The 21,065-nt window shown below is 50.6% G+C and overlaps 1 protein-coding gene across 11 annotated transcripts in view; it reads left to right on the top strand.

Annotated features, from left to right (window-relative positions):
• DENND1A (DENN domain containing 1A) overlaps window positions 1–21,065 on the top strand; it is a 515,742-nt gene that overhangs the window by 433,816 nt on the left and 60,861 nt on the right. For all 11 annotated transcript variants that reach the window (XM_086683990.1, XM_086683987.1, XM_086683986.1 and 8 more), the window contains 5 exons: window positions 14,590–14,694; window positions 15,073–15,160; window positions 17,031–17,071; window positions 19,366–19,437; window positions 20,681–20,737. In XM_086683990.1, coding sequence (XP_086540116.1) covers window positions 14,590–14,694; window positions 15,073–15,160; window positions 17,031–17,071; window positions 19,366–19,437; window positions 20,681–20,737 — 363 coding nt within the window. The remainder of the gene's footprint in view (window positions 1–14,589; window positions 14,695–15,072; window positions 15,161–17,030; window positions 17,072–19,365; window positions 19,438–20,680; window positions 20,738–21,065) is intronic.

The following is a 21,065-nucleotide window of genomic DNA, read 5'->3' as shown; positions in this document are numbered from 1 at the left end:
AGTTTAATAATTTTCAGGGATCTTCTGTAATTATTTAATCCTTGTAATAGTCTTCTGAAAGTAGGTGTTACAGAGGCCCGTTTCACAGAGAAGTAAACTGAGCTCAGAGGGACCGAGTGCATACCCAAGGTGAATACCTGGCCGGCCAGTGCTCCGCCTCAAAGCTCGTGTTTTCTGCACACTCGCACAACGTTGCTCCCAGGTCTGGATCTGTTCTGTAGGGCCCAAAGAGTGAGGAATTTAGACCCTTTTCATCGAGAAAGAGATCGGGGTGGGGGAGTGGAGCCGATGGCAAGTGGAGCCCAGCCGCCGAGCATCCCCCCGTTAAAGGCGGTGACATTTCCTCACCCATAGGAGCAGGCCGGAAGTTGTGATGGTCGGAGAACTACAAAAATAGCAGCTTTCACACTGATTCCTACATGGGCGGAACTGGTGGTTCCAGGGCAGATGAGAATGACTTTACAAGATGAAAATGATCAGTGAGGGCACGCAGGTCTGGAGGGGAGCGGAGTTGGCATTTTTTGGCCCTGCAAATAGCTGCCCATCTGCTCTCTGTCAGAATATGTTACGAGTGCATCTGGATTGCTGCCCCTGAGTCTCCGCTCCAGGCTGGTCATGTGGTTGTCTCCACGACAACTCCAGGAGCGGTGGAAACTGCTGTGCTTTGAGCCAGATGCTGTTCTGCACATGTGGTCTAATTAGACGGTGTTCCCGGCCTCCCGCCTCCCTCCTCGGCCCCTCCTCGCGCACACACCGCGCTCTCTCTTCTCCCTTCCTCCCTCCCGCCAGCCCTCTTCTTCCCGTCCTCAGTCTGTCTGTCTTGCTCTCCACCCCGTTGGCCTCTTCCTCAGAAATGCTCCTGTTGCCTTGTCTGTGGTGAATAATTCATCCAACAAGCACGGGATTGTCTGCGCTGACCCGGGCCCCGTGCTAGGAACCGGCGATGGCAGAGACAAATAAGCCGCTGCCCGCACCGTCGAGGAGCCCGCCATCTAGCGAGGGAACTGACGGGCAGACGGGCGGTGCAGATTCGGCTGCGAGTCCCAGGGTGGAGGTGAGCACAGGAGCTGTGGACCCCGGAGCAGGGACACCTAATCCCGAGACCAGGCAGGAGGGAGGCGAGGCGGTGCGTCCGGGGCAGCCGTCCCCAAGTTAAGGCTTGAAGGATGAGGGCTTGAAGGCTTGAAGGATGCAGCCTGAGAAAGCAGGAGGCCCTCCTGGCAGAGGGCACAGCGCGTGCGGAGGCGGGAGCCACCGAGCAGTCTGGACGGCCGGCTCTGTGTTTCGGGAGTGCAGGGCATTTGAGGAGGCTTGGAGCCGCGGTTGACAGGCCGCACAGGGCCACGCTGCTCGGAGCACGTCTCTCCAACTCTGCACCCCGCCTGGACGCGCAGGCGCTGGCAGCTGGGAAGGGGGCGTGACGTGGTGGCCGTTGCAGCGGCCAGGCCTACAGGGGGTGCTTTCAGGGGCGAGGCTCCGAGTAAATGAAGCCCCTTCGGCAGTCGTCCCTGTGGATGAGGTCTGCTCTTTGGACACAGGAGGCTTGGTTCAGGGCCGGGTGGGTCGCTCGGGCAGCAGCTCCCGGCATATGCCGAGCATGTGTGTGTTCCGGGGTCCGGCATCCCCCGCTTCTCAGTGAAGATGCCCCCAAGTAAAGAAGGAGAGTGTCAGGATCTCACTTGTCCCACCTGTGATGTGCCCCTCCAGCCCCGAGGACACCAGCTCCTCACTGTGCCCCGTCACGGGGCCTTGTCACAGCCCCACTCCTGCTCACGCTGTCCTCTGCTTTTCCATCTAGTGAGTCCCTGCTCCTCAATTTTTACGGCACCTCTTTCCCCATGTGGCCTTTCTTGGACACCCCCCAGCCCCGCCCAACAGAGCCACCTGGCAGTGCTGTCTCAGCACTCCTGTCACAAGTTTTTGTCGAGTGAAAGGTACAGAAGGTCCCGACAAGAGGCGGCTGGGTGGCTCAGTCGGGTAAGCGTCCAACTTTGGCTCAGGTCATGATCTCATGTTTTGTGAGTTTGAGCCCCACATCTAGCACTGTGCCATGAGCACGGAGCCTGCTTGGGGTTGTCTCTCTCTCCTTGTCTCTCTGCCCCTCCCCTACTCTCTCTCTCTCTCTCCTCTCTCTCTCAAAAAAATAAATAAACCTAAAAAAAAAAAAGGTCCCAACAAATGTAACACCCAGCTCTCACAGGGCATCTGAAAGAGCTGTTAGGACTTCAACCTCCATTAAGCGCCTGCTGTGTGCTACTCAGTTGTATCACCTTGACAAATACTGTATCATTTCAAAACTCTCAATAGGACGTAGGTAGTATCCCCAATTTACAGATGAGGAAAGTGATGCTCACAGAGGCTCACTGGCTTCCCCATTCGTGGAGCTCTGGGCTGCACTGAGCCTCTTTTGAGTCCCCCGACCACACATAATCCCCACCTAGAGATACCGGACTCCTTGGACTGGGGCTGCACTATGTGGAAAAGGACATTTTTGTGTGGGAAATCAGCTGTATCTTGAAATCCCCAGAAACCCGAAGGAGAAAAAAAAATATGGGCAACTGAGCATGCTCAGAGTGCCTTGGGGTGTCATGGGAGGAGTCTGCCTGGGCTTTGGGGTCAGACAGAATTGACTTCAACTACAGTTCTGGCTCTCCCCAGCTCTGTGGCCTTGGGCAAGTCACATCCCCTCTCTCTGTTAAGATGAGGGATAAAAGAGCCTCTCTTAATAGGGTTATTCAGGTCCAACCCTCAACCACAGTTAGCCTGTGCCTGCTGGGCCCGGTTGGTGGCAGACGGCAGCTTTGGTGGTGGTGCCTCTTCTCCTTGCTCTGAGTCATGGTCTTGACTCCAGCGACCCCCACACGTGTCCTGGGCAGGCAGTGCACGTCCCATGCCCTGAAACGAGGCTGAAAGCGTGTTTTGGGGGGAGAACCGTCATTTGGGGCAGAAGACTGATAAATGTTCAGCCCTTCTAGAGGTCAAGCCCCGAGCCAAGCAGCTTATGTGAATCACCTGCTGATCCCACGCAGCCCTGCGGGGAAGTATCTCCTCCATTTTATGAATGAGAAAACGGCCTCAGAGGGTTTAGGCTATCCACCACATTCCAGATGTGTTCGTTCCCACTCGAGTTCGTTCTCCGTTCCCAGCTCTGTACCTTCCCATTTTACAGATGAAGACACTGAGGCCTGAGCAAAGAAAAGGAATCAAGGCCGAGTTGGGCATTTTGACGCCTCTTGGGTTATTTCGCCTTCACATTGCTGCCACCCGTTCATGGCTAAAAGCTCGCTGCCGAAGCCGCCTGGGCACGAGCCCCCACCAGGCACCAGAGATCGGGCCTGAATCAGTGACCTTTGGGAGAGGGGTGATCCTGAGTGAAGCAGCGAGTGAGCCCGAGAACTCAGAGTGCGGACAGTGCTGCTCCGGAGGACCACCCAGAGGGCCCTGGGGACTGGTGGGCAGCACTCACCTCAGAGGCTTGGGATTTTTCCTTCCCACAGACTTATTTGTGCTTCCTCAGTTTTATCTCCATGTCCTTTAGCCTCATGACCCATGAGTCCCCCATTTTCCTGCGTCTACAGGACGCCTTCCTGCCGGTCACTTTCAGGCCCACTGTCTTCTGTCCCGGGGACCCAGCAGGCCTTCAAGGCCACCGTCTCTGCAGTAAGCTCCCTGAAGTCATCTTCTCCTCACTCTCAGGAAGCCGAAACCCTCTTCTCCAATCAGTTTAGCACCTCCTTTCCTGGGACTTAGGGATGTGACCGTCACTGTGTTAAACCCAGAATCTGGCTCTCAGTGACAGGCAAAGTCTGGTGTGGCCAAGATGGCTGAGCGAACAGGAGTTTGACACCGTGATCTCGGCATGTCCGGTGCAGGGTCCGTACCAGGGAGGGGAGCGTTCGCTCTCCTGCAGCATGGGGACGGCCACCAGCTTTCTCTCACTTCCAGCCGGGCACCGTTCTTGGACCTGCCACCATAATGGGACTGGGGGGTTAGAGCGCGCGGCAGGTATCATTCCCCGCGTATCGGGAAGCAGACAGGGGCTCCAGGTGGTGAGATGGCTTCCGCAAGCCCATCGTGGAGCCAGGACACGCTCGATTCTCCGAAGCCCGCTCTCTTCCTCAACGCCCTCTGATCTATCTCTTTAAACTGCTAGAGCACCCCCCGCAGGCGGCTGCTTGGTCAAATGCCATCGTGTGACTTTGCTTCCCGCTCTGGCTCTGCACTCGGCTACAGGAGCCTCAATATCCTTGTCTGTAAAATGGAGATCATACCTCCACCTAACCTCGCGGGCTTGCCGGGAACAGTAAGTGAGATAATGCATGTGAAACCACCTAGCACGGGGGGCAGCGCTCAGTAAGCGGGAGCTGGTTTTAATCACTGCACCTGCTTTCCTAGTAGAGCCGATTCCCATCTGCATTTCTTACGGAAAGCAAATCTTAAGCCAGTATGCACGGAGACCCTCTTCATTGTGCCTCAGCTTCCACAGGCCTCCCCGCTCATCTGCCGTTCCCGTGCTAATCAGAATTTCCTGACTTCTCCCTGTTTGTCTCGGTTAATGCAGAAGGAAGGGGCTGCTGGCACAGAGGAGCCAGGCGTGGGCTGACGCGCCTGTGATTTGAATGTCTTTACTGTAATCTAGCGAGTGTGTGTGGGGGGGCTTCTGTCAATACTGGAGCGGCTGGCCGGGACGGGCAAATGCTGTCATCCCGGCAGCCCCTGCCCCGTGCAAATCAGCAGAGGAGCTCTTGTTGGGCACCCACATTCCCCCTGACTTAAGTCATCCAAACGGCGAGGCGGCCTCCCAGGGACACATTGATTCTTTGTTTAGGGCTTGTTACAGTGACAGGGGCCCAGGCTGGGAGTCTGCCCCTGGCGTGCCTGGACCGCCGCACAAATGGTTCACAAAGCTATCTCGGTCCCGTCACCCCCTCATCCCATGGCTCAGCCCGGGCCAGCCTGAGCCGTCTGACTGTAGCCGTGTCGCACCCACCCTGCCAGGCCCACCTTGGTGAGGGGAGAGCGTGTGTGGACTTGGGAGTCGTTCGGACCCACCCACCCCAGGAGGACCTCAAGCAAAAACACTTCTGTTCCTCATCTGTGGAATGGGAGGCCTGTATAAACGTTTGTGAGCTCTGGTGAGGATTCGGTCAGGGTGAGGGTCAGGTAGGCCCACGGCAAGAGCTCGGCCGACCTGGGCCCCTTTCTCCTGGACTCGTGGCTGCTGTGGCTAACCTGAAATTATCGTACTCTAACCCTGCCGCCCCACCCCTCCTCCTCTGCCTCCAGGAAGGGTTCGGCATTCTCTAGGCGAGACACCACGCTAAGCCTTTCCTGTGTTGGCTGGGAACTCACCCTGGTTTCTTGGCAGCCGCCACAGCGGACCGTGTGAAGAGCGGCCCCTGGGACCCAGCTCTGGGAGCGGCACCATGGCCCTGGGCAGGGGGCTCAGCGTGAGATTCCCAGCGTGGCCTGTGGGGTAGTACTAGCTACCCGCCAGGGGCTGTGGAAGCCCCCTTTGCACACTTCAGAACAGGGTTCCTGGCTGTGCTGCACTTTAGCCAGGGACTCGGGTGTTTTATTAGGAATATGGAGGTATTGAAACAAGATGCAACCACGTTGGGACTGCTGGTGATAGATGGGGCCAGATTTTCCGATTTTCCTCATTCGTACATTTTAAAAACTGAATGTTGATTGGGCTAGGCGCTGTGCTAGTCTCTTGTACCTACAGCAGTGATTATCCGCCTCGAGTACGTTGGAGTCCTAGAGAGTTTTAGGAACTGCAGCCTCGTAATGGTGCCTGGGTGACTCAGTTAAGCGTCTGACTTCGGCTCAGGTCATGATCTCGCGGTTTGTGGGTTTGAGCCCCACGTCGGGCTCTGTGCTGACAGCTCAGAACCTGCAGCCTGCTTCAGATTCTGCGTCTCCCTCTCTCTTTGCCCCTCCCCCACTCACACTCTGTCTCTCTCTCTCAAAAATAAATAAACATTAAAAAGTTGTTTAAAAAAAAAACAAACCGTGGCCCTGTGGCATGGGGATTTGAAAGGCACCCCTGGTGATTCCAGTGCGTGGCCAGGGTCGAGCACAATTGACCACAGCACTGCATCCTTCCCAGTGTAACCCCCGGCACCCCCCCGAGGCTGGCGGGAGAGTGAGGATCTGAGAGCTGCTGTCATCTGCATCATTTGCACACAGGGCAGAGCCGGGACTGGAACCCGGCTCCGCGTCCCACTCCCCTGCCTGCCTCTTCGTGCAGCCGACGCCGCATGCCCGGTCCTGAGGGTAGCCCGCCCTCCGGGGAGCCTGCAGCGCGTTGGGGGTGTCGGCTGGCCCAGGTGGCGTTGGTGTGGAGGTGGCGGGTGGAACTGAGGGCTTCTCTCCCCCTGAAGGCATCAGGCAAGGTTCTCAGAGGACGTAAAGTGAAGAAGGAAGCCAGAGGAGTGCGTGTGCAGGGAGAGGTTGGGTGTGGCGGGCAGTCCAGAGTCTCTGGGGCAGGAGATGAGTGTGTGGATGAAGTAGACAGGATGTCGTAGCCAGAAAATTCAGCTGGGGAAGCGTCCTGCGCACGAGTTTAGAAACCCCACCTCCATGGGCCCACAAACTTGCTTGAAGCTATTCTAGGCTGCTGTTACTAAGTCAGATGGCAAACAGAGGTCAACCTCCAGAGCCCCTACTGAGTATTTATCCCGTAAAGGGAAAGGGGAGAAGTGTCAGGCCTGTGCCCACTTTTATGCTTGTCTGCCACCATCTTGAAATGCTTAATAATTTTACCTTCAAACTTGTGTTCGGTAAAAGTAGCCCGAGGGGGCATCCATCCAGGATGGAGCGTGTGAATGAGCAGAGAAGGCCTGCACAGATTTCCTCCCCGGAGTCTTGCCATCCCAGCCACATAGAACTTCTCGGAGCCCCACGCACACAGTCCCAGTGGACCCACAGGGTCTGGGGGTTCGGCGAGACTCAAAGCGCTGACAAGGTAAAGCTGTCATGTCCACAACCGAGAAGGGGGGGCGCCGGCAGCCCCAAGAGAGCCACGTTCTATGTTAGAACTAAAACTTGTTTCAATGCCAGCAGAAGGCAGTGCTGTTGTAAGAACCTCAAACGATCGCATTTCCCATTCACGCGGTATTAGCCGCCTACTTACCGTGAAAATGATGACCAAGAAGGAAAGGAAAAGATGGAGCAACCATAGTTCCTCTTCCTTTCTCATCAGTCAGCGGAAGGCAGAGAGTGTTAGTAGGACATGTGTATATCAGGAATTGAAATAAAAACATTTAATTAGTTTTGTGCAGCATTTCCACTGGCTGATAAGAACAAAACACAAATGCATTTGTGAGTTAGGAAATACGATCCCACATGTTAGCATTTAAAACTGGCACATTGCACAGTATAAAGTTGAGCAATAATGCTAATAATTAGCTATATTATTAGCTAATAATTGCTAATATTAGCAATCATGCTAATAATTTAAATTTTTATTTTTTCTTTACATAGAATGACATTAAATAGTAAACTTAAAAAGCACCATTATGGGCCTAGAAAGAAACCATGAAAGAAAGAAAAAGCCTTACATTTTAGCATGGCGCTTATAGACTTAACAGCACTTTTTTTTCCTGCATATTCTTGTTGCACTGTGTCCCCCACATTATGTTGCCAGCCCTGGTAAAACCCAATCTCTGCCCTTAAGAAAATGGTTATTGGGGTGCCTGGGTGGCTCAGTCGGTTGAGCGTCTGACTTCAGCTCAGGTCATGATCTCACGGTTCGTGAGTTCGAGCCCCACGTGGGGGTCTGTGCTAATGGCTTGGAGCCTGGAGCCTGCTTCGGATTCTGTGTCTCCCTCTCTCTCTGTCCGTCCCCTACTCACGCTCTGTCTCTGTCTCAAAAATTAAACATTAAAAAATAAAGAAAGAAAATGGTTATTTGTGGAAAACCTACTTGCTGTAATTTGTTGTCACCTTCCACATTGATGGACCAGGCTTGATTAAGTGTCACAGGTGAGGGATGAAAGTCCCCTGACATCACGTAACTAGTGTGGTCAGAGTCACAGATCGAGACCAGGTCTTTCTGATTCCAAGACACGTTTTCTCTCCACTGTGTTGTGTTACATTAACTGGATCAAAAAAAAAATTTTTTTTAAGGTTTGTTTTTTTTTTTTAAGTGCCTTTACCCTCTGCCCGCCCCGCAGTATTCAAAAATAACCAGCCCTCAGGTACGCCAGTTTTCGTACTGTATTGTGGTTTTTAGTTGCCTGAACTAGATGGAATTCCTTGATAATAGGAACTTTTCGTTTGGACTTTTTATTATGGAAAACTTCAAATTTATGCAAAGTAAATGAACTCCCACATACCCATTACCCAGCTTCCACAATTATAAACATTCTGTCTTTTATAGATTAAAAAAATTCTAATTATAGTAAAACACACATAACATAAAATTCACCACAATAACCATTGTTAAATGTACAGTTCAATGGCATTAAGCACGTTCATATTGTTGTGCGGCCATCACCACCATCCATTTCTGGAACTTTTTTCATCTTGCAAAGAGGAAAGTCCTGTTAACCAGCCCCCCATCCCTCCCCATCTAGCCTCTGGCAACCACCTTTCTACTTTCTGTCCCCAGGAAGTTGACTACTCTAGATATACGTGGAATCAGACAGTATTTGTCCGTTTGTTCTTGGCTTATTTTATTTAACATGATGTTTTAAAGGTTCAAACATATTATGGAATGTGCCAGAAATTCTTTCCCTTTTAAGGCTGAATGATACTTCGTTGTACGTATATCCATTCACCTGCAGACCTTTGGGTTGCTTCTGGCTTTTTGGCTACTTTGAGTAATGTCTGTAAACATAACATCCTGCCATTCTTGGATCATCTCCACCTTCGGCCACTCCCCACCCCTCAACTGATAGTAGTATTACTTACAGGAAATGTGTTTTATTCATGTTTATGTTCCTCTAACACAGATCTTGGCACATAGTGGGTGTTTTTTAAATGTTTGAATGGCTGAATCTTGCAAAATTACTATTTATATATTTTTTAAGCAAGGGCCATAAAGGAGTGCCTCGTTTTTTCCCCTTAGAATTGCAGAGTAAATGTGCACATAAAATTTTGATAAATCGGGGCGCCTGGGTGGCTCAGTCGGTTGAGCATCCGACTTCAGCCCAGGTCATGATTTTGCGGTCCGTGGGTTCGAGCCCCACATCGGGCTCTGTGCTGACAGCTCGGAGCCCGGAGCCTGTTTCAGATTCTGTGTCTCCCTCTCTCTCTGACCCTCCCCTGTTCATGCTCTGTGTCTCTCTGTCTCAAAGATACATAAACATTAAAAAAAAAAAATTTTTTTAAATTTTTGATAAATTTGTGCAGGAAAATAAGGAGTGTAGTATTTTAATTTTTTTTTTCAACGTTTATTTATTTTTGGGACAGAGAGAGACAGAGCATGAACGGGGGAGGGGCAGAGAGAGAGGGAGACACAGAATCGGAAATAGGCTCCAGGCTCTGAGCCATCCGCCCAGAGCCCGACGCGGGGCTCGAACTCACGGACCGCGAGATCGTGACCTGGCTGAAGTCGGACGCTTAACCGACTGCGCCACCCAGGCGCCCCAGGAGTGTAGTATTTTAAGTATGGACCAGCAGAACGAGGAAAGTTGTCTCCTCAGAAGACTGTAAGAGGAGATTTTATTTTTACACCAGTACCCACAATGCTGTGGATAAAAGCCATTTATTTCTAGAAGTCTCAAAAACCTCTGGAATCACCAACTTCACCTGTTAACAAAGATTGATTCATTAGTAATGAAGTTTTCAATTGGTTCCATATGTCAAGAAGATAATCCAGGAGTAAAACTTGTCTGTTGGTACCAAAGTCCTTGATAGGGTTAAGCAGCTGTGTTTTACTGTCCTCCGGGTCATAGATGGAAAACTCTACTAATGTGATCTAAGCTTGAACACTCACGGTCTGCCTTGCTTGCATTCATGTAGCTGTCCGCCAGTGGTCCCATCGCTAAATGTCGCCTAAGAAGACAAAAGGTTTAATCAGCATAACAGGAGAACTAAATCAGCAATTCTTACAAAGGAGGGTTTCAGGAGACACCCACACTTACTCCTCTCTGCTGCAGGGAGTGGAGTGGGGTGGCCTTTTCAACCACAGGAGGGAGAACCGAATAGCTGGGGCAAATGGTTCAGCTTCCTTGGTCTGGACCTGTGACAGAAAGCCTTCACGGTCGGTTGCTTACCCCTGGGAGTGTTCATCTCTGTGGGGCTGGTGCGTGGGACATCTGTCCACACTGAGACCACAGGCTCCTGTGGCAGCAACCAGGGTCAAGCTCATGACCCTGAAAACATGAGGGGTCCCAACCTGAAGGAGTCCCATGCTCTCTTACAGATGACCAAACAGAACTGGGGCCTCGGAGACAACCTGGGCCTGGAGTGGACCTCATGCGTGATGGCTGGACTTTGAAGGCCATTGCCATTTATGGGTCTCGTGACCTTGGGCAAGTGACACTCCCTGTTATTCTGTAAAGATTTAGGTGAACTGTAGTGATTACCATTTCCTTAGATGGTGAGTAGCTCCAGGGAAGTGAGCCCTCTGTGCCTGTGGTCAGCCAGACCCCTATACGTGACAAGGGGTGACAGTGTCCCTGTTCTTCACCAGGATTAGAATTAAACAGTTGCTCTACATAGATGGGATTTGCCTACCTGACTTCTGTTCACGCTTTCAGGATCCGCCAAGATGTGCCCACTTTCTCGCACAGTTTCTGGCCTGCTACCCTGGGAGGATTAGCCTTTTCGTCTCCTGGCTCCTGTGGACATTTTGCCGCCCACCCCACTCCAGTAGCTCTACACTGTATGTTAGCATTTGTCCCCGTGTCTAACTGACACTGCTGATGCTGTCCTTTAAGCTTTTTACAGAAAAAGCCCCCATTGTCACATTTTCCCTGAATCTTTCCCATCCGTGCCCTTTTGTCCATTTTTATGGCGCAGACATCTGATCCAGGGGGGATGTCACCTCCAGTAAGTAGGCAACAGGCCCAAAGTGTTCATGTCTCCATAAAGCTGAGATTCTTTCTGCTCTCCTACAACTAAATTCTGCCTCAGGCTACCCTTACATACAAATCTGGTTGCAAACTCTCTCTCGAATTTATTGGTCCCTCAGCAGACTTCTTCCTGGCAATACTGGGCCACAGCTCTAGGAGTGAATGCTAACAGCTCCAATGAGCATTTCCTCCAAGGAGCTCTAAGCTCCCTGGACACCAGTGTCACTCGCCTGGCATCGTGATCGGAGACCTCTTTACCATCAGGCCAAGTGGTGTCTCAGCCACAACAAGACCACAGGGCTCCTGTGGCAGGAACCAGGGTCAGGCTCATCCTGTGGTTCTTTAAGCAACATTCCTGAGCTTCTAGCAGCGGCGGGCATGGAGGTGGGGATACAGAGGGGGACTCTGCACTGTGTCTGGGCAGTGTAGCCCAAAGTCCAGCAGGACCTCTGCCCTCTTTAGCTCCTGGTCATAGGGACACCAGTGAAGATTACTCAGCACCCAGGGAGTATGCCAGGCAGGGTGGGAGGATTGAGCAGGGGTGAGTGACTGCCACACAGAGGCCTGTGTTTAAGAGGAAGATAGTCCAGGGGCGCCTGGGTGGCTCAGTCGGTTGAGCATCTGACTTCGGCTCAGGTCATGATCTCACAGTTCGTGGGTTCAAGCCCTGTGTCGGGCTCTGTGCTGACAGCTCGGGGCCTGGAGCCTGCTTCGGATTCTGTGTCTCCCTCTCTCTCTCTCCTCCCCTGCTCATGCTCTGTCTCTCTCTCTCTCCTTCAAAAATAAATAAAAACATTTTTAAAAATTTAAAAATTTTTTTAAAAAAAGAGGAAAATAGTCCAGGTGCAAGGAACAGAACTGGCAAACGCAAGGAAGCAAGTGGAAAAGGACATGCCATGTGATCAGGAGAAATGCACTTAGAGCAGAAGGTACCTGCCCGGGCGGGTGGGGGGGGGGGGGGTATGGGGAGAAATAAGGGACACAAAAGGACTCTGGAAAAGAAAGCTGGGCTCAGCTTAGGAAGGGTTTATCTGCCCAGCTAAGGAGCTAGGACCGTTTCTCTCCTCTCCCACACGGGACCCTGTGTCCATAACTCCCGAGCTGCTAAGTGTACGATGTTGAGTGAAACAGGTGCCCTCTTGCCAGCGTGAGGCTTATAGTCTGGTGGAAGAAGTGAACATTAACCAGATCATCACGAAGTTTAACCCCTCTGCAGTCACAGTTCCTGAGTAGGCTAGTAGCATGATCTAACGTGCATTTTAGAAATCCTGAAGAACTGGAGTAGACAGGAGGGGACATAGAATTCAGTCTCCACCATGGTGAGCAGGCCTGTGCCAGGCAGTGATGGCAAATAGGGACAAACTTGAGACCTTTCCCTGGCAAACCAAGGAGGACTTGGGCAGTGTGATAGGTTCATGGGTAGCTGTGGACAGTGCCAACTTAAGAAAGAAACATGGGGCGCCGGGGTGGCTTAGTCACTTGAACGTTCTACTTCAGCTCAGGTCATGATCTCACGGCTTATGGGTTCAGGCCCCTCATCAGGCTCTGTGCTGACAGCTCAGAGCCTGGTGCCTGCTACAGATTCTGTGTCTCCCTCTCTCTGCCTCTCCTTGCTCACGTGCGCGCGCTCTCTCTCTCTCTCTCTCTCTCTCTCTCTCTCTCTCAAAAGTAAAGATTAAAAAAATTTTGTTTTAGAAAGAAACAGATTTGGGGTAAAGTCTGGGTGGGATTATAATTGAGAGTTTTGGCCATTTTGAGTTTAAGGTGCTAAAGGACCATCCAGATGGGGATTGAGACAGATATGGTTTTAGAGCGAAGGATGCCAAGCTACAGTATTATCAGGAGTCATCCGTGTATGGGTGACACTGCTCATGGATGAGATGGCCTGGAGAGGGACTTCATTGCCCTGCTGTGGTTCCCAGGATGGGAAGCAGAACTTGCAGGCCACAAGGATGGGATGTTAGGTGGGCCTTTGCTATCACTAGCCCATCTCAGCTGTTCAGCAAGGAAGGTGTAGATACATGTCAGAGTAGCAAGTGTCATGAAAAGCTCTTTTTCCTGAGGAACCACTATGCTTTTTGTCCTCATGGACAATTGTAAAGTTTGCACATTTCCCTTCTTGCTTTTGCAGCCAGGAAACTCGGAGCTAATTTTGTAACTTTGTTTTAGGAACCATGTGTACAGGATGTGCATATCCAGATACTCTTTTCCTAAGTAAACACGTTTTATATATTTACGTATTCTTCAGATCTGATTTTTTTCTTTGTTTCAGGTGCCGGTGTAGGCTGTCTCCGATCCTTTGTAAAATTAGGTGGGGTTTAACTGTATAAAAATAAGCACTCCCCCCACCCTAATGGGGGGGGGCATCCTGGCACCTTTTGTAGAATGTCTGCCCAATTGCTGAGCTAATATTGGCTAGACTGAAGCAAGAGGAACCCTTGGAATTTACAGCAACCAGACAGTAAATTTAACACTCACACAACTCATTAAAACAGGATGAAAGTGCAGCTTCAAACATCTCTGTGTTTGCCACCAAGTCTGTGAAGGGAGGAGTCCCTTTAATTCAGTTCAAGGTAGAAAAGTCTGATCTTTCAGAATTGAGGATCCACCACTGGAATTAAAGACTTGTCTGAGTAGATGAGCACTCCAGATACCTTCAAAGAAGGATCGAGGTGTTGACTACAAGGATGGGCTGTGTCTTCCACTTAGGGTGTTATTTTCTTCACTCATAAAGTGTAGTTGGGTTAAACGTCATAAGCACACAGTTGACTGGATGGTAAATCTTATTTTTCATCATCCCCGCTTTTTAATATAAATAATCATTTTAGGGGCGCCTGGGTGGCTCTGTTGATTAAGCATCCAGCTCTTGGTTTTTGCTCAGGTGGCGATCTCGAGGTCGTGAGATCGAGCCTACCTCTGGCTCCGTGCTGAGCACGGAGTGTGCTTGGGATATTCGTTCTCTCTCCCTCATAAGCGTTTTCAAAGTAAATAAGTAAATATTTTAAATTTATAATTTACTAATGGTTGAGAGCCCTGTGTAAATGGTTTCCAAACTGTGTTCCATGGCCAAGGCCTCAGGGACTGCAAAGGTACTGGGGTGAGAGAGGAGGCCCAGCAAGGAGAGCCCAGCCACCACCCCCCCTGCCCCTTGCTTCCCAAAGAGCATCTGGGCAGTTTCACTATCAGGGCTCTATCTGTACAAGGTGCTACCCGAAGAAAGGATTCTCTTCAAAGTGAAGAGAAAAGCTTGGAAATTAATCGCGTTGGAAGGCACATCCCACTGGCTTGCTGTCGGGATATGACTGGCTCCTATGGAAGGGGCCAGGGGTGGGGTTCAGAAGCTCCGCCTCCCACCAGCTCTGGGACTTTGGGGGGTGGCTTTTCCTCTCTGAAACCGCCTCCTCTTCCACAGAATAGAATGCCTTCAATGACAGTAGCCACTTCGCCAGGTAAACGAGGATTAAATAAATTAGCAGATGGAGAAGTGCCGTCTAACTGAGTCTAAGAACTGACCGCCTTCGCCCTGTGCCTCCAACCCTCCTCTCCCATCTCCATTTCTCAGGAGGAGCCAATCACCTTCTGTGAAGAAGCCTTTGTGTCCCATTATCGCTCGGGAGCCATGAGGCAGTTCCTGCAGAATGCCATCCAGCTACAGCTCTTCAAACAGGTACCGGCCCTCCTGAGGGTGGCCCGTGTCTGGACTCCCGATGGGGCTCTCTGCAGCTGTCATGTTGGATGGACCGAGGCTCAGCCTGAAAGGGCTCAGGGTCTGGGGAGGGGGAGTGGGCGCAGAGGGTGGTCAGCGACCAGACGGACCCTTCACAAATGTGCCATTCGATTTCACAAGTTATCATAAACATGCAGCCAGTATTTTGAAAACTCACTTTAAAAAACAAAACAAAACAAAAACCTCACGGTTCCAAAGGCCCTTTCCTGTCTTGGGAAACATAGCGGTTCTTTGGTCGTACCCTCAGGTGCCCAGCTGAATGGTTTTCCCTCTGTTTCTTTGCATAAGCTGTTGCGCTTTTGTTCTTTCTTTATATAGTTTATCGATGGTAGACTGGATCTTCTCAATTCTGGCGAAGGTTTCAGTGACGTTTTTGAAGAGGAGATCAGCATGGGCGAGTATGCTGGTAAGAAAGCGTTTTATTTTCCTTTCCGTGCTGTGGGCCGTTATGTGGGACTAGAGTGTGCGTGGCAAGGAGTGACATTAGCTTCTTTTTCCCTTCAGTGGGGGTTAGGGAGAGACTGATTTCACCCTTGAAATGCTTGAGGAATCCCTCTTCATTTTCTGATACGACAGAGGTACCTTGGCCTGTCTGAGATCTTCTGTCCTGAGGTCACCTGCTTCCCCTGGGTGGCCAAAGTCTAGTTAAATGTAGTGGCCAGCATGCTACAGCACAAAGCACTCAGGATGTCGAGTTAGAAGAGCTGGCTTCAAATCGGGGCCCCCACTTCCAGCAAAGTGGTGAGAACTTGGTCAGGCCATGTCCCCTCTTCAGCTGAAGCGTCCCCGTCTAAGCACCGAGGAGAACGCTGCCCACCTCACAGGAATCCTGTGGAGATTAACTCAGAGTCCATGAGGAAAGGCCCGTGCGGCCATCAGGACAGGATGCTAGCACAGGTTCACTGCTAAGTGGGCATTTCTTTAAAAGGTGACAGTCATCACAGCGTGCCCGGTCGCCACAGACTATTAGACCTGGAGAGGTCGGCCTCTCCTCTTTCGGAGGAGGCATCTGAGGCCCAGAGAGGTGTTAGTGACTCTCCAATCCCAATCTGGCCTTCTTGCCGAGTCCCGAAGCCTTAGTCTTTGGCAGTGAAGCCAAAACCAAGTGCAAAATCATAATACTCATGCCGTCAGCCCCCTCATTGCTGGGTGTGTGTCTGGTCTGGACTGAGTTTATAATCCAACTTCTAGAGTCGGGCAGAATCTCACCTATAAAACCCCGTTTACAGGCCTGACCAGCCTGTGCTGCACGGGGAGCACAAGTCCCCAATAAACTGAGTCTGTGGACACTGATAGACATTTCCAGAGCCCCATGGAGTAAGAACCCGAGGACCCGGTTTTGCCCTCGAGGAGCTTTTACTGGTGGGAGAAAGAGATGCGTAACTAAAGACAAACACAGATTAAACCAGTGCAGGGGAAAAGAGCAGAAATAGGCTCTCATGCAGTTAGACTAGGACTCCACTAATCCTCATGCTAACGTGAGAGCTTCACAAAGGAGACCGCACTCTCAGAGTTGAATGCCAATTCTGAGGACAAGACGGGGCTTTCTGTGTTATTAAACTCAGTCAAGTCATTCAGAGCTTCTGGAAAAGCTGTCCGGTGATAAGACCTCCTTATCCCCCCAGATAAAATGAGGAAGTTCCCCAACAGCGCCCCCCTTTCCTTTCCCTGTCGCTGCCCCGGTGTGTTGGGGGGCTGAGTGTGTGTCCAGCAGTGTGGGGACACGCAGCCCTGTGGTTCCTGCCCTGGGCTGGCTCACAGAACTTCAGAGAATGTGGACTTCTGAGTGAGTGTTGCCTGTTTTAGAGGGCTGGTCAGAGGAAGGGGCGGGAGAGGCTTAGCGAGGAAATGACATCGGAGCCGGTCCCTCAGCACAGAGAGTGGGGAATGGCGGCCTCCAAGGGAACAGCATTGGTGAGGGAATGGAGAAAGCGGGGAATGCAAGTACGGGATGGAAAAGCTGAATGTGGGAGGGGCCCAGACCAGACTGGAGAAGAGAGTCAGGGCTGCTAAGGGGTTGCACCCGAACTCTATCCAGTAGGCAATGGGGGAGGAGGATTTGGGTTGGCGCTCAGGGCACTGATAGGATCAGATCTCAGTTTGAGAAAGAAAACTCGCGGCGGCAACTCACGGCTGCCTCCTGCAGGGAGTAGAGCACGGGAGCCTCGCGTGTTTCTCTAGATTTTGAACTTTCCAAGTCCTGCTCGCTGTAAGCAATTGGAGGAACTCCTGAGGGCACATGACATTAACCCGTTCTCTGATTCCTCTTTCCCCAGGCAGCGATAAACTCTACCATCAGTGGCTCTCCACAGTCCGGGTAAGTGTGCACCCCCTCGGAGCTACCCGGGCCCCTCTGAGCCTCCTGGTAGCCCTCTGCCTCCCCTGCCACCCACAGGGTGGTCATCCCGCCTGGGCCCTCCATTCTTTCAGCTGAAGATGCTTCTGTTTGTAAAGCCAGGCCATCGAGTGCCAGGTGGAGGCTTGCAGGAGGAGTCTGTCCGAAGCATCCTTCTGTGAGGGCAAGGAGAGCCAGGAGAAGCTTCCTCGTCTCAGGAAGCTGGCCCAGGAGTGTTGAGTGGATGTTGTCATCCTAGAGCGTTTTCTGGGGCGTCTCCTTCCAGACCAGCACGATTGGGACATTTTCGTGGGAAAACCAAAAATGTGTCCCTCTTGCCGCCCTGCAGTGTTTTTCACAGCAAAGGCTCCCAGGAGGGTGGAGAACAAATCACTGGTTTTTTTATTTTATTTTATTTTTTTTATCCCCTCGCTGTGGTTATGAACAGTTTCTGGCTGTGTTAGAAGCCAGGTGCCTAGGTCTTCTTCAGAAGGCACTAAAGAATTCAACTTCTCGCCTTTGCCCAGGTTTATCAGTGTGCATGTGCTGAAGGCTTCCTGCGTACCGGAGGCCTTGCTGGGGACACAGTGGGGAGCAGAAAGACACAGGCCCTGCCCTGGGGAGCTTGCTGTCTTCTTGGGGAGGCACACGTAAACAAGCAACTGCAACATAATGTGATAAGTGTTCTTTTCTGCTTACGAGCCAAGCACACCACTGCCAAGTCAGGTCCCTTGGAAGTGGCTGCATTTGGCCGAGAGTAAGGAATTCCTCAATGAAAGACCTCTTTTGTTCTTCTTGTATGGCCAAACACTGCACTTGGCAAATCACAGACCAGCAATAAGGACTTGCTGATTGATTGATAAAAGGAGTTTTAATATTCCAAAGGACCATTGAAATAGGATACTGAGTAATTTTGGAAAGCAGTATGGAATAAATGAGCAGGTCAAAATTTCATATTGTCCTATGACACAGAATGCTTTCTGGGTCAGACTGCAATGTTTTTTAATTAAAGCTCAAAATTTCTAATACGGGCTGTTACCAAAAATTGTGCTAAGTGTTAATCCTAATAATTACATTACTGTGTCTTATTCTTTTATATGCCCACTTGATCCAGTCTCTTTGTTCGAATCAGTTAGAATTATCTTTCCAAACCAGCACAAATCAGATCATGTGATACATTTGCTTAAAAATCCTCAGGAGTGCCGGCTCCATATCCTGGCCCTTCGTGAGCTGACCTCATCTGGCCTCAGCCCCGCTGGCCATTCCTCCCATGATGCGCTGACCACTGCCTAGGATCGCATGGCTTTTCAGCCTCTGCCCTTTTTTTAATGTGCTCTTCCCCATCTCTCGAAAGCCCTTACCCATCCTATCCCCCTGTGTGAACTCCTCATCATCCCTCATGGACCAGGCCAAATGCTTCATCCTCTTAACTCCTTCTCTGACCTTGCAGACCATGAGCTGCCTCCACGCGCCTTGCGCACACAGGCAGTGCGGCCCTCAGGACCTTCAGCTGCGGCTGTTTACCCTGGGGCACGCCCCCCCCCGGCCCCCCCCATACTGGAGGTCCTTGACGGCTTAGGCCAGCCTCCCCGTGACTCCATATCCTGCAAGGCTAACACAGGTGCCTCCGCAGTGAGGGCTCACAAAATACCTGGAGCCTGTGCACTACATATCCATCCCTTGGCCTCCTTTGTGTCCTGGGAAAGCCATCTTTCCTCCTCTTCTCCCCGCTCTCCCAGAGAACCTAAACCAAGAAATTGGTATGTCGGATGTGTACGAGAGCCATGATTGATGTTGATGGCTAGTCATTCTTTCCTTTTCTCAAGATACCAATGTTAAGGGAGGCAGCCTGCCAGAGTGATTAAAACTAACAACACAGAAAACCAAGGTGAGGAAAGGAAGGCACATGATTCCGGGTAGCCAAATAAACTAGAATTTCTTGAGAAGTCATAGATTGCGATGGGGAAAGCTTGCCTCAGAGAGCCTGGGAAGAGCTTTTCTTCCAGCCAGCAGACTGGTGCCAACCAAAATACTGGGCCCCCCTGCGCCTAGTTATCAGTGTCTGGATCCGCACCCTGCTCGCCCAGAACCACCCATAGTGATTCTACCATGGCCGTAACTACTTGCCCAGGACCAGTTACCATCTAGGCCTGTTTCTCTAATTAAATCACACGCTCTTGGAATGTTGCTTAACTTGTTTAAAGGGAAGAGGTTTCTGTTGGTGTTGGCCTACTGTTCTCTTCAGCCCAAGTTGCCAATTGATGTTTTTATTATAGAAAGGAAGCGGAGCCATTCTGAATACCGTGAAAACAAAGGCGAACCCAGCTATGAAGACTGTCTATAAGTTTGTGAGTACGGGTCTTGCACTCAGGATCCAAACAGATCTGTCCCTTAGCATGACTAAACCCTTAAATACACCTGACCCTGCCTTGCAGAGGTGAATCAGGGGCTGGCTGTATCCTAAAGCTTCCGAGGCTCTTAAAATTATGTAGTGTTGATATTTTGTGACCAGGTCGGTGATGTTTTTCATTGGAACTGTTTGTGCTCACAGTTGCTGCCCTCAAGAAATGGGAAGCTATGGGTTTTAGCTTGTACTAAAATAGAGACTGGGTGGCTTAAGATGCTGGCTGTTCTGTGCCGGTGTCCCTGGGACCTGGAGGCGTGGTCTGCGGAGTGTTCTGGTAAAACCTTTCCTGTGGGTATCCCCATTATCACGTCAAAATAAAGCAGCTCCTTTGCTGGTTACTGAAGACCGTTCACGGTGGGACACACTCCCTGATTTTTGTCCCCAATTCTTCATCAATCTCTCTCACCACTGCCCTATAGGACGTGCATTGTTTGTGAAACCCATGCCCACAAGCAGAGAGAAAATAGGAGAACACGTCAGTTCCCGATCCGATGTGCCATCTTTTACAAGCCTCAAGTATTTTTTTTTTTTTCTCATGGTTTCTCTTGCTTGCTAATTTGACTGTGAGCCACTTAACTGGGGTGGTTTTGTTTTATTTCCATTTTTAATTTTGTTAGTCCTTTCCGTGCTTAAACTGTAGTTATTTTAACCGGGCGGGTGGCCTGCCAAGAGAACCACACAGGTCTGAAACGACAGAAAATAAAAGCTAGGGTGTGTGCCGAAATGAGATTTAAGGAACGGCACTAGGGGCACCCAGCAACGTGTCTGCTCAGGCCATTCAGCCCCGGCAGGAAATTGGTCCTGAGGCCCTGCCCTGGTGAAATGTAATAGATATTCAGATTCTAGCAGCCTCAAAAGCTGCTGCTCGACACTTACTGGTGGCTATCACCGGGCTGCTGAGATAAATAATCATAGAGAGCAGATGAAGGGCTTTGGAAGGGGGGGAAAAAATCAGTGCCGTCAAAATGCAGAAAATAAAATCTCCGTAGCCTCTTTAAGGCATTTTTTTTTAACCTCTTAACATTGTATTTGTTTTCATAGCCATTATGTTTTCGACTTGATGATCCCATTTTTCCTTCCTTTTTCTAGTAATCAGAGAAGGTGATTCACGACGGATTGAAATCAAGCATAGTCCCTGCTGGAAACAGAGAGGGAATCTTAACTTAAATTAATTTTTCATGCAGGCAAAAGATCATGCAAAAATGGGAATAAAAGAGGTGAAAAACCGCTTGAAGCAAAAGGTACTTGAAGTTCTTATTCAAAATGTATAAGCACCGTGTATGAAATGCGTGGCCACAAAAAAGTATGATGTGATCAATAGAGGGCTGTTTGATACAGTGTTGTTAGCACACTTCAAAATGCATTACCAGCTGTCCGGGAGTTTTCACACTGTTATAAATATTCACAGACAAAAAACTGTCTTCAAATAACATTAAGACTGGCTTAAACCCACAAAGGCAAGCAAGTTCAGAGTCCCCACTGCCAGTCTGCCCCTTGCCCACCCCACCAGGCCTGGGGTTCACCGGGCTGTATCGAAATTGGCTCAGCGCCACCCCCACCCCCCGCCCC

The sequence above is a fragment of the Puma concolor genome, chromosome D4 (genome assembly GCF_028749965.1).
Source record: "Puma concolor isolate L17-30 chromosome D4, mPumCon1.1.hap2, whole genome shotgun sequence".
In the NCBI taxonomy this organism is placed as follows: Eukaryota; Metazoa; Chordata; class Mammalia; order Carnivora; family Felidae; genus Puma; species Puma concolor.
This window is presented reverse-complemented; position numbering and strand designations above follow the sequence as displayed.